General features: G+C 37.2%; 1 protein-coding gene across 4 annotated transcripts in view; it reads left to right on the top strand.

Annotated features, from left to right (window-relative positions):
* Positions 1-13,555, top strand: part of TLN2 (talin 2) — a 152,549-nt gene that overhangs the window by 57,897 nt on the left and 81,097 nt on the right. For 3 of the 4 annotated variants that reach the window (XM_051628093.1, XM_051628091.1, XM_051628094.1), the window contains exons 4-11: positions 1,244-1,341; positions 2,014-2,143; positions 3,554-3,706; positions 4,587-4,729; positions 5,817-5,944; positions 9,300-9,363; positions 11,275-11,379; positions 12,792-12,947. In XM_051628093.1, the coding sequence (XP_051484053.1) occupies positions 1,244-1,341; positions 2,014-2,143; positions 3,554-3,706; positions 4,587-4,729; positions 5,817-5,944; positions 9,300-9,363; positions 11,275-11,379; positions 12,792-12,947 (977 nt within the window). Of the gene's footprint in view, positions 1-1,243; positions 1,342-2,013; positions 2,144-3,553; positions 3,707-4,586; positions 4,730-5,816; positions 5,945-9,299; positions 9,364-11,274; positions 11,380-12,791; positions 12,948-13,555 lie in introns of those variants that run through there. The other variant, XM_051628095.1, reaches the window with a different exon arrangement.

Genomic DNA, 13,555 nt, shown 5'->3' with positions numbered 1-13,555 from the left:
GTGCAAGGCACTTTATGTGCTCTCAAAGGTCACAATCTACTTATAGGCAAACATTTTAAAATTTTGCATAACTGATTCTTTACTGAATATGTGTCAAGCATCTTTAGCTACAGATCACTTGGGTTTTCAGAGGAATTTTCAATTAAGGTCAGGAGAGTTTTCTTATTCAGTTGGTTTTGGAAGGATACTTCCTTAGAAATGGTGTATTTGTAAGTCAGTTACCCTTTTACTGATTAAGTGTAAATAAGTAACGCTGTACTTAATGAAAACTCTTTTAAATGTAATTTGTTGCTACACATAAAGATGAAACATTGCCCAAAAAATGTATCTGTTTTCCCCAGACTTCATGAACACCAGGCTGAAAGTAACCTAAGGTGCCATCCCTGCACCGAGTTGTTGCAACAGGCTGTGTGCACCCCAAGCTTTTAGTGTAGGACTACAATTAGAGCAGGCTCAGCTGATGAACAGGAGCTTACACTGTTTGTGATAGTGAAGTGTGCTCTGGATCAGTTCTTCATGCCTGTTTATCAAGGCCATATGCTTTGCATGTGCCTTCACCTGACAGTCACGGTCCTTTATTTTGTATACCTGTAGTTCAGTCTTTGAAACCTAGGTTTGCTCTTTTATGACACAGAGTTTTATCATTTAGTTGTGATTCTGAAAGCGTCAATTGGTGTGCATTTAGCATGCAATAGATGCAAGTTTTTTCTGAGGCTGTTATGAATGTTATTCTGGAAGACTTGTGTTTTTGTTAAATGCCTAAACCTGAAGCATCTAACAAAAAGGTTCTAAAGTTTAGCATACATGCAATATGTGAAGGGTTGAAAACAAAGTATTTTGTTTTAAGTAGAACTACAGCTTGAACTAGTATACTATGGTTGAGCCCAAACTGCTAGTGTTTTTGTTTAGTCAATTTTAAAGTAGGACCAATGACCATTTAAAAAAGGCTGTCTTGAAGGGAAGTATTCACAAATATAATACAAATTACACAGTAGATGTGACATGTTCCTGCTTACTGATGCTTTTGTTCAAGTTGTCTTACAAAGCCTCACCTACCCTGCCATCTGCTGATAGATTAAATGTTTTCTGAAGCACAGAAAAAAATTATATCCAAATTCATGTAAGAAAGGAAGGTAAGTGTAATGGAAGCTTAACCCTGAAGGTGAATAACTTTGACTAAAACAGTGTTTGCTTTATTAGGTTTTGTATTTTTCATTGAGTCTCTGTGTCTTCTGTTTCACAGCCTCTGATTATGGATTGTTCTTGTCAGATGAAGATCCTCGAAAAGGAATCTGGCTGGAGGCTGGAAGAACCCTGGATTATTACATGCTGAGAAATGGGGTATGGAGCAAATATGTTGCTTCTTTCATTAATGCATCTTCAGAAAACTGGTTTCCTGATTAGCAAGAATAATGTTTAGCATTTGGAGGTGTAGAAGGCTCTTGGGTCTGTTTGTTAGATTGACCCACTTTTTTCCTTTGCTGTGCCTCAGGAGTTAGTTTTTGCCTGCATCTGTTTGTGTCTGTGAGCAACTGTGGCCAACAGTGTCTTCACAGAATGATTAACAGAAAGATAAATAAGTTCTGTAACAAGCTGTATGTTTGAGGTGACCTTATAGTCTAGGTTTCTTGTACACTGAAGATGATGAATTCTTGCTTGCCCACATTATGGCCAGCTTGCTTAGAACCAAAAGGCATTTCTATTTTTTTTTAAATGCTAAACTAGTTTTTGCAGCACAGAAGTGCTTTGGTCTATCTTCCCCGTCTACGTTTTTGTCTTGCCGGCTAGGACAAGGTCTCAAAAAATGACATCGGCAGAACTCAAAGTAGTTACTTAACAAACTAGAAGTAGTCACTTACCAAGTTTGTTACATGAGTAAGTTTGCCTATGCTATAGCAAAGGAAAAATCCAGCTTGGGGGTGAGGAGGAAATCCTGTTTTAGGCATCTATGTTGGTAGGTTGATTCGTGATACCTTCCAAAATCATTTAGAAACAGTGTTGTTTACTTCTTAGGATATACTGGAGTACAAAAAGAAACAGAGACCTCAGAAAATACGTATGTTGGATGGTTCAGTGAAAACAGTCATGGTGGATGATTCTAAAACAGTTGGTGAATTGCTGGTTACCATTTGCAGCAGGATAGGTAAGATTTTGGGACACACATGTTTAAGAATTTATTTTTTTGCCATATTTGCCTCTGATTTTTGGGATGTTGTGTGTATTGCTGGCCTAGAAATAGGTACATTTTAAAAACAAACAAACCTATTTAACTTTGTTACCAGTAACCATTTGCCAAACAGTTTTTTGAAATCTGCTGTCCAGGTTTTAAAAAAATGGATAGTTAGCTATATTCTTGAACTTCAGTATTTAGCAGTTGAAGGCACAACTTTATCTGACAGTGCAGTTACATTTTTTATTATATCTTAGCTTTTACATAGGTTTTTCTGCTATGTGGTAGAGAATTAGAACTAAAATCATACTTAGGTTTAATGGGTTAAAAGATAAATACTGTTAACCCTGAAATATACCTAAACTTAGGGCCCTGAGTTGTTATGATTAGGAGTTGATCGCAGTACTGTATCGTTTGTGAAATATGGAAGCAGTCCAGAGTAGCTAGTCAAAAATGCTGGTTATAGTCTGTCTATTTATCTAAATAGAGGCATTTTGGAAAATTAATTCATTTAACTATAAACATGCATCCAACATGAGTGAGCTTAAATCATAAATCCTTGCTTAATTCTCATTTAGAGTTGAAGTGGCCTGAATTTGATTTAGGTCAGTTTATTAGGAAACTGAATTAAGCTAAATTTAAATTCATCCAGTTCTATTTTGTCTGAGTGGTTCTGTGCTGGATTCTAATGAGCTGTAACTAATTTACTTAAAAATTAGATTGACTTATTTTCATGAATGTGGTCATGTAGGTGAGCATTTGATTTGCTTTCCTTTATGACATAAACAGGCCTTTTCAAACAGTGGGGAAAAAGAAAAGAACAAAGAAATGAGAGCAACTCAGCACTTATGCTAAATGTTGGGAACTTATTTTTTATTCAATTTCATGTAAAATTCATAGAGTTATATATTTCACATAATTTCTCTTCCTCAGTCTGCTCTGCCACATTTCTTCTATACATCATGGGCAAGCTGAAATTTCTCAGTTCTCAGGAACCAATGGTAGGCATCCATGAGAGGAAATTTACTATGACCCATCATCCATTCTGGAATTTACAGCTGTTTTAAATTTCATCATTGAAGCTGGCAGCTTCTCTTGGTAGATAACAAACACCTGAATGTCTTTCTGAAAGTGGCAAATGAAGCACACAACAAGGAATTTGAAGGATAATAGCAGATACTGGAGAGACGTCTTGAATGTGGAGGGTTTAGATTATTCTTGGGATCCCCTGCCTCATACACTGTTTAGCATTTCATCTGGAATATCTTTACCATACTTGAAATTAATAATTGCTGTTTTAAGATATGGAAAATCATTTTTTACCTGTCCTGCAATGTATTACATTTTTATTATTACAAACACTGGATTTATGTATAATTCCAGGAATAACAAATTATGAGGAATATTCCTTAATCCAAGAAAGCATTGAAGAGAAGAAAGAGGAGAGTACAGGAACGCTTAAGAAAGACAGGACCTTATTGCGTGATGAAAGAAAAATGGAAAAGCTGAAGGCCAAGCTTCATACAGATGATGATTGTGAGTAGTGTATTCCAGGATAATTCTATTAAGTTTCCACGGTACAGTGCGAAGAAACCACAGAGGGGATGCACTCTGAGATTCTTTGTTGTGTCTCAGTTGGTCCCTACCTGTATTTTGCATCTTCTTATATATAATATAATCTACTATTGAGTATTTTCTAAACTAGGTAAATTGACAAGTTGTTGCCTCTAGCTATGAGAGTCAGCAAGTCTTTTGAAGTGATTTTTGTTACTTTTTTGGTAGGGGAGTTGTGACTTGTGTGAAGGGTCATTTCTATAATGACCATTTTCTCCCCTTTATTGAAGTTGGATATTTAAATATTGATGCCTGCTGAAAGACATCAAAAGGTAGTTTTGTCTTTGAAGGTGTAAGTTTTAAGTTTAAATGGAGGTTGTCAGAGAACGAAGACAGTATTTTATTTGTTTCATGTGTTAAATTGTGAGAACTTTTTTTCCCTGTTCTGTATTAAGGTGCTAAGATGAACTGTGACTGGCAGGTAGATGATTTAAAATTGTATTCAGGGATGAGAGAAATAAACATTACAATTGTTTTTTTGGTGAAAATGTGGTAAACGTTGGACTAATTTTTCAAGGAAGCTTTTAAGATCTAAATTTAGTAATAAAACTTTACTGTAGTTGTTTCTTCAACACCATTAATGGTGTTTTATGCTGTAGTAAGTTGTTTCTCAGCAGTGCTGTTCTTGAATTCTCATTTGGAGCAGTCTTCAATACTGAGTAGAAGCAGAAATTAAAGCAACATTTTTTTGCAGGGTCTCATCTTCCAATGGAAAATGCCAGTTATCACATGATTTTCACAACAGCTATTAACCCTGGCAACACTGTGTTTAACAATGTGCACATCTGTGGTTGTGTTACAGTAAACTGGCTAGATCACAGCCGGACGTTCAGAGAACAAGGAGTTGATGAAAACGAAACACTGCTGCTGAGGAGGAAGTTCTTTTATTCAGACCAGAATGTAGATTCAAGAGATCCTGTTCAGCTTAATTTGCTTTATGTTCAGGTCAGTCTGGCAACCAGTTTTAAGCTTCTCATCTCTTTTCTGCCTGATCAGTGAGAGAGCATCTTCTGAACTCCCTTTCCAGTCTTCAACCCAGATGGCACACAAGACAGACAGGCTTCCTGTTCAAAATGAACCATAGTCATGTAACATGGTGTGAGTCTACCTAAGCAGGTTGCCCAACCTGTTAGAAGTACTATACATAACTTACCAAAGCTTGAGAGTTTTATGTAGAAGATACTATTTAACTGAAGGCTCCAGTGCCATTTCCTGTAATGCAGTCTGAAAAATCTAGACTTTTAAATTATTGAAAATTTAAATTGAAAATTTAATGGAATGTTCCTTTGTTGTACTTGCATCTGATTCAAATGTGTTTACTCTAAATTACATTTTAAATTTCTAAGGCAAAAGATAAGGATGGCATTGCTTATAAGATTGCATTATGTTTTTCAAGTATTTTAGAAGACTGTAGAAGACTAGCCATTTCTCCTGCTACTTAGGTATTTCTTTCAAATTAGTGTTGTGACAGTGTGTGTTTTGTTTTGTCATGGTTTTGCCTATGGTTAGGTGCACCTTCTGTTGTCAGAGCTATAAAATCCATCATCTTCTGTGAGCGCTAAATACTAAATTGCTACCTTTAAACAGAAAGAAGGAAGGTGCTGTTTGCCTTCTCCTGTTGCCATTTCTGGAATATTAATCTGGTTTTTGCTTCAGTTATGCAGATTATTTTCCCTCCTACTATAAGGTAGCAAGCTAAAGCTTTTAGATGTCTGAATGTACACTCTGTGTGTATGTGTGTACATTTATGTAAATATGTTATATTTTATATACATAGCTGGCAGGAAATATGTATCAAGTCGTCTTTCTGATGAAAGTTGTTAGAATTGTGATTTTAATAAGTCTCGCCAGACAATAATCTAGCTAGTCTTTTGTTCTTTTGTTAGTCATAAACACATGCAGTATGGAATAGTGAAGACATACAGACAGAAATGTGTGTTGCTGGATTCTTGGGCCATAAACTCTCAAGGAATTTCAGAGATGTAATAGTTAATTTGGATGTCCCTGACATGTCTTTGCTTACCTTCTGTAGGCTCGTGATGATATTTTGAATGGCTCCCATCCTGTCTCCTTTGAGAAGGCCTGTGAGTTTGGAGGCTTTCAAGCACAGATACAGTTTGGACCTCACGTAGAACACAAACACAAACCTGGATTTTTAGAGTAAATGCTTCTAACTTCTAAATTTGGGTGACCTGAAGTGTAACTAATATTGAGTTGTCACAGACGAAATGCATTTTAATAGTTGAAGCAGAGGTAATCAGATTTGCTGTGTTTCCTGTAGCAATCTCTGTCTGAAAGGAGCCTTATTGCACAAAGGGGCAACCCCAGCTGATGAAGGGGGACCTTTGGCAGTGGCTTATTAGGCAGCACAGAACACCAGCTTCCTCCAGGGTGCCAGTTAAGTATAGTGCTGGCAGAACTGTGGTTTTATTCTTCCTTAGAAACCTACTTCTGCCTGCATTTAGAAATGCCACATGTGAGTTAAGCTTACTTCAGTGTGTATCACAGATTTGATTTGCTAGGAAAGTATATTAATAGCAAGATGCTATGACAGTTGAATAAATTTAATATTGCTTTATGTACAGGTTAAATTTCCCAGACGTTTTAGAGGCATTAATCAGTTCAGATTCATTCGCTCATGAAATTGTATGACTGGGGATCTAGAGTTGTGCTCTCTTTGTTTCAGATGTAGACAGGCATCCTGCTTACTACTGACCCATCACAGAATCTTAGGGGTTGGAAGGGACCTTGAAAGATCATCTAGTCCAATCCCCCTGCCACCCAGAGCACATCACACAGGAACGTGACCAGGCGGGTTTGGAATGTCTCCAGTGAAGGAGACTCCACAACCTCTCTGGGCAGCCTGTTCCAGTGCTCTGTCACGCTCACTGTAAAGAAGTTTTTTCTGATCCTTTAACCTTTATTGTGGTACTTAATTTAATGCTACCAGCAGGGCAGGTTTAGTTTGACTGAAATGCAGGTATCCCTTTTTTCCAGTGATTTTGATTTTCTGTTTGGTTTGCCTGCAGTGGAGTTAACTGAGGGCCAGAGCCTAAGGAAAGGGGAGTGTAGGAGGGTAAAAGAAAGCTACTTACTGTACAGTCCATTGAGTTGTGCCTACATATAAGGCTCATAGCTACCTTAACGGGATGCAGAAAACAATGGGTGCACATTTGGTTTCTGTACTGTTCAGCTGGCTGAGTGCTGACTCTTACACTTCCTTTGTCAGACTGAGTCTGAGGTTTACTGAATCTGGGGGAATCACTTCAAAATGGTGGCTTGCTTTGGAACACGCAGCGCTGCAAAATCAGTTGTTTTAACTAATCTGAAAGACTTTTCTGAAGTAGTAATTCAGTTATGTAAACACACCACGTAAAAAAACATCTTTCAGTTCCAATTAATAGTCAGGTTTTCTTTGTGCTGTCTTGCAAACTCAGTTAAACAAGCTGCCAAATAAAGTGAAACTATTGCTTGTTGTGTCATAAGGAAAATAACCTGATTATAAGTAGCATTAAAATCAGTCTGTTTACAACTAGCATTTCACCCTTTCAGTTGAGATGGTTACTTGCCTATTGATTGAAAAATAATGGAAGGTGATACAAGTAAAAAGCATCCAATCTAACTGCCAGCTACATGTGCAAGGATATGCCAGTTGGTGCTTAGTGGACAAAGCACAACGTTGTTTTCTTAACCTTGCTGCTTAAGAAGCTCCAAATAATGTTTGCTCAGCAATGTCTTCTTGAAGTGTGTATTAGTTAAAGTAAGTAGACGTGCTTAAAAATGTAATTGTCTTGATAGTTTATCTTCATGTGGATAGCTGATGAGAAAATTAACTCTGGTTAATAAAGGATGATAATTGGAAGTGAGTGATAACTATAATTTTTCTATATAAATCCATTGCTAGACTTTAAGCTGGGTTTACCTCAAGTTTGAGGTTTTGGGGTTTTTTTAATTTGCTTTGGAAGTTAATTCAACCAAACTGGTTTGAACCTCTGAAATTCTACATAAAAGCATCAGTTGTTTCAGAATAAAGACACCAGTGTTTTAGGATAAAAAACTGAATTCAGTCCTTATCTATAAAATTAATTTAGCTCTCCAGCCTTGCCCACCCCATGATAAGTCTGTGTAAATAAGTCCTGAGAAAAGACTTCATTATCAGGTATTAGTGAGATATAACTACTGGAGCATTGGAAGAAAGATTAGCAAGAACAGTTGTTATTACTTTGATTTATATTGCTAGAGCTTTATGGAGAGAAAAAAATGTATGATCTCACTACTGAGTAGTATCTTTGAAGAAAGCACAAAATCCTGATTTAGTCTGAGTTATTTTATTTGTTGTCTGTAGTGGCAGGCTTTTGTTTTTAAAAACAATGAGAAAACCCTCACTTAAAAACAAAACAAAAAAGCCCCACAAACACCTGTTCTCCCAAAAAAACCCCCAATTAAAGACCCCACAGAACCGTTAAGCAATTTTTTTTGCCAATTTTGTTGGGGGAAAAAAAAAAATCCATCCTTCTCAAAACTTTTAACTTTCCTTGATAGTGGATTTCTGTACTTGTGTGCTTGCTTACTGAATTTATCAGAGCAAGGAGGTGATTCTCCAGTCATACTTTTTCTGTGGTTCTTATTAGTCCAAAGTGTGAGAGGTCCTTAGAAATCAACTTCTTGAACTGTGGAAGTTTCATCAGGCTGAAAATAAACCACTGAATATATGACCTAGTTTCATCAGAGTAGAATGTTCCAGATGGGAAGGTGCATCCAGAAGAGAACTAATGTTTAAGTATGATGTTGTTATGTCATCAAGTTGGGGTGAGCTTTGGCTGAGATAAAGAGTTTGTATTGTTACATAGCAAGGAGGTACAGGTGAGGGATTTAGAGATTCTTTCTGACTAAACTGTCATGGAGGTTGAACTTGCCTAGTTTATTCTGTGTTCCAAGAGCCTTAGTATCTGAGTGCTACACAAATTAGGACTGGTTATTTATGACTTTGTTTTTGAAATAGTGAATGGTATTAAGTGTTCTCTTAAATTGCTTTGTAGATTTTCACTAAAATATTAGTGTTCTAATGTTTCTTGAAAGATAGAGAAAGAACTTGGTCCTGCATGTCAACAAATCCAAGTGCTACTGGAAAGTAATAGCAGTGTCTGGACTCAGACCTCGCTCAAGCATTGTTGTCCCCCTCTTATCCCATATTACCATGAATGTATTTTGATTGAGATGTGAACCCCTTTGCGCTGTGAAGAGGCAGTTTAGGAAAGGAAAGTATCCCAGCTGTTATTTATTTTTTATGACTTTTCAAAACATGAAGAGGTATTACAGGGGGATGTAACTGAAGTTTTTTTTCTTAATTGTGCAAGGTATCCTCTTGCCCCCCTACTTAGCCAGACTTTTGTTTCAATGTATAGGTATTTTATGCCTGTTTTAGGAAGTTTGGGGGCTTAAGGAGCATGGAAAGTATTCCTCCTCAAGAAGGCACCATTAACTATGAGATTTTTTTTTATTATTTTTTTTCTAGCCTCAAAGAATTCCTGCCTAAAGAATACACCAAACAAAGAGGGGCTGAAAAGAGAATATTTCAGGTAATCATGAAGCTTGAAAACCTATTCAGTTTCACTTCCTATATGAAAAAATACTAGCTTTCACAGGTGTATACTTGGTATATACTTGAATATATAACTATCAGAATATCAAGTGTAAAGAATCTGACAGCTTTTCTGTTCTTTCTTCAGCAGATTTATCCTCTTGATCTTTTTTCTTCACTGATGCTTCTTCAGTGTACTTTGTTGAAGGGGAGAGAGTGAATATTCAATATTCTTAAGACATTTTTCTCAGTTATGTTGAAATGTAAGGAAGTGTATTTGTAGTGTAATAGAAGCCCATTTAGGAAAAGCAGTTTTAATTTCTTACCTTCATTACTCAAGCATGACCAAATCATTTGGTGTTCTGCTAGCTAGTGCTTGAGTTTAGTGACGTGTCTGGGAATCACAACTGTAAAAGACTGAAGCAGTTGAGTATTAAATGTGCTGATACTATTGAAAGTGGTCTTAGAGTTGTTTGAGTACAGTAGATGCACTAAGTATCTGAAATACAAGTTTGGCAAAACAGTGTAAGTTGAAAAAAATCTGAGGTCAACAGCTGGAACCAAGTCATATGATTTCTGGAGGGGCTTACCAGTGGTCATCTCAACTTGAGAGACCAGTTGAAGAGCAGGAATAGGTCACATATTTTCCTATGTCTGTTATACTCCCAGTCTAGGAATTCTGTAGCTCAGAGAGTTTGTTTTATGTGGGGCTTTTAGTACTTCCTCATACATGAGGAAACCCAATGCTTTTCTGTTTGAGTTTAGCACCTCTTTAGCTTGTGGCAGTGATGCTGCAGTTTAAGCAAAAAAAAAAAAATAAAATTCATTCACTGCTGAGTATCACTTGTGCTATTCATAGCATGTGATTTTTGCCTGTGTTAGTTATTATCTACAAGTAGTTCCCATCATTCAGTGCATGGACAAGAAGATCATCAGTGAGAGCACTAATGCTGGGCAAAGATAAAACAGCAAGGTAGAATATGCATGCTGCCTTTTTGGAAAAATCAGCTGTTTCCCTGGGTTATCAAAGTCTTGAGCTTGACAGATGATTTTTGCCAGATTCCATCTGCAATGCCTACATTTTGGTCTCCTTGCTCTTTCAGTATCTTTATTGTATTCTTTGTGCTAAACTTGACAGGTATGATCAGTTTGTGTACTTGGGATGCAAAAGGGTTGCTCCTCCCAGTGCTCCTCTGTGGAACATTGTCAAGATGGTAACTTGTAACTGGTGTAGCAACGTGTTTCCCATGTTCTTGGTGCTCCCCCTGCTGCCATCAGTCAACATGAAAGACGTGGCAACCAGCAATTTAGGAAAATGTGGAGGGAAGGTGGGATGTGATAGCAAATCCCACAAACAGTGTTTAAGTAGTCAGACAGGGACAGGAGAGCAGATTCTGAGATCAAGTTTGAATAGGTGATACTGGTAGTTGCCATTATTCACAGATAATAGAGTTTACTAATTATTACATTGTTTAAATAATAAATACAAATTGAATTACAAGACACACCTAGATGCGTATTTCAGAATGAGCTATTTAGCAAGATCATTGCTTCTTCCTCGCCTCTAGGACTATTGGCATTGTGGATAACAGCTCTACTGGCAGGAAAAGCCTGCTGGCAATACCTACAAGTCAAATAGCAGCAATATCTAGAATTGTAGACTGTCAGCAATGGTTTAAATGTGCTTGATCTGAGAACAGATAGAATGCATGATTGTGAAAGAGAAGTGTTCCATTTGCACAGGTCGTTTGTTCTCCAATGTGAGGAATTAAGGGATACAGTCTTGCTAACACATCTAGCCAGTATTTTTAAAATATTCCAGTGATTGCCAACTAAACATCCTTAAACAGATAGCAGCTATACCTTTTTTGTTTGTTTCTGTCTAAGTGATACTTAACTGTCATTACAGGAGCACAAAAACTGTGGTGAGATGAGTGAAATAGAAGCCAAAGTGAAGTATGTGAAGCTGGCTCGTTCTCTGCGCACCTACGGGGTGTCATTTTTTCTTGTGAAGGTAATGTAGACTTTACTGTGACCAGATTGAGTGGTTGGTTTTGTATTGCTGCAGATTCTGCACTGAACAAAGTCAAAGGTGTTCTTTCAGCCTTCGGTCTAAGAGCAGCATTTGGAAAAAAAATTAAGTTATTACATTTGACAGAACTATAATTTCCATGTAGATTCTTTAAATTAACATGACCAGCAATTGACTGTCTTCAGAAAAACATTCAGAAAGAACTCGTAAGTTGTTCCTGTTAGAAGTTTAATGTTACTATGAGTTGTGTGCTGAAAAACTGCAACTGAAGAACAGTTTCATCAGCTGCATCATTAATTTCTCTTACTGACAAGTTTCAGTTCTCTAATGGCTGTTGAGCTAAATTGCATATTAGAAACTATACTGAAGTTACAGTATGCAGTTTTCAGTAACTAAAATAGTAAAACTAAGAAATGTGCACATTTACAGCAAGCTGCCAATTCAGTGGGGTTTGTTAACACAATGTAGCTGACCTGTATGGTAGAAGGCAAAAACATCCTTCTGTGTTTTATTAATATCTTGCTTTCTTTTGTCATAGCTTAAACAGTAACTGCATCAAGTAACCATGTCATGAAACTTCTGTTGGAAGGAGTAATTGGTCTTCCAAAAAATCTGGCAAATGACCTATTATGTAAATGGGAATTGATTATTTGCAGCTCCCATACATTCTTGGAGAATCGTACATGTGGATTAATTTCTGGTTTAAGATGGATTTTATGTAGAAAATTGTTGTCTTGGGCCTATGCCCTGTAATCTTGAAAAGAGGCAGAATGTCCATCGATAAGGAAATATCAGCTGACAGCATGTAGATTGACCCTGCCCACTTCCTTGTGATGTTTGCATGGGTTAGCATCTTCTCATGTATTGAAAATAACTAAGATTTCAAATTGAAAATATGGGACAAATTACGACTGATCTTGCCTAAGTGTCAGCCCCAGTGGACCTTTCTTTACCTCTCCAGAAATTATATAGAGAAATGGTGAAGCCAATCTAACTTCTGAGTCCTCCTGATGGCTTCCCATTCAGCTTTTCTAATATGGTTTACAAAGGAAGTCTTCTGTCTAGAAGGGCAGGCATCCTGTTTGTTTTGGTTTTTTTTAAAGTAAATTGCAGAGATTTTTTATCAAAATCCCTAAAATGCTTCTGTTTCCTGGAGGAGGGAGAAGAGGGGAGTGTCTTTTGAACAGCCCCATAAAGATCCAGTAATGAGAAGAGTGGCTTAAAATTATTGCATTATTTGAAAATCACTGTCTGTGACCAGACAAGCTAAACCCGGAGTTTTATATTATCCTCATCTGCATGCCGTTTGCTGCTCCTTGTCAGTATATTCCATCAGGCTTCTCCTATGGCCAGCTCCATTTGAATGAAAAACAATCTTTCACACCTTGTTATAGGAAAAAATGAAAGGCAAAAACAAGCTGGTTCCTCGTTTGCTCGGTGTCACCAAAGACTCAGTGATGCGTGTGGATGAGAAGACCAAGGAGGTGTTGCAGGAATGGCCACTGACAACTGTGAAACGCTGGGCTGCCTCACCTAAAAGCTTCACTCTGGTAATTTTTTGGTATATACTCAGAGGTAGGGGGATTTGTGGGGCAAGGAAAAAGGAAGATGGACTTAGAGTGACAACAGCTTCTTTTGTGTAACTTGTTCTATCCATAATTTTCTAGCATTATCTCATTGTGTCCTAAGCTAATAAACTGGTCCATATTGGTGTTTAGAGTCAGTCTGTATTTTGATGTTCCTGGACGGGCTGGTTCTCTAAAAATACTGTTTAAATCTGTTCTGTGCCTAACCATGGAAACAGTTAAGAAAACATTGTTCACATCTGCCTAACCTCTTATGGTGCTTGCCATTCATGATGCACTTTGTGACTTGCAAGATACAAACATAAAGCTAGATGGTTCACTAATACATTTGATAATTACGGATTTAAAGAACTTTAATTTGGTCTATAGGAGACCACTGCAGCAGGAGTATTTTGCATATGAGAAGGCTGTTTAAAGTGGGATTGGCTAGAAAATTATATTCCCTTTGATTATGTGTACCTGCTTTCCAGTTGCATAGGTGATTATGCTTTAGAATAAAATTCTAAAGACTTTTTCTCCATCCTTTAGTTCCTGAGTCTGGTAAAGTCAGACTGAGGATCTGGCATTTTGAT

The sequence above is a fragment of the Apus apus genome, chromosome 10 (assembly GCF_020740795.1).
Source record: "Apus apus isolate bApuApu2 chromosome 10, bApuApu2.pri.cur, whole genome shotgun sequence".
Lineage (NCBI taxonomy): Eukaryota > Metazoa > Chordata > Aves > Apodiformes > Apodidae > Apus > Apus apus.
This window is presented reverse-complemented; position numbering and strand designations above follow the sequence as displayed.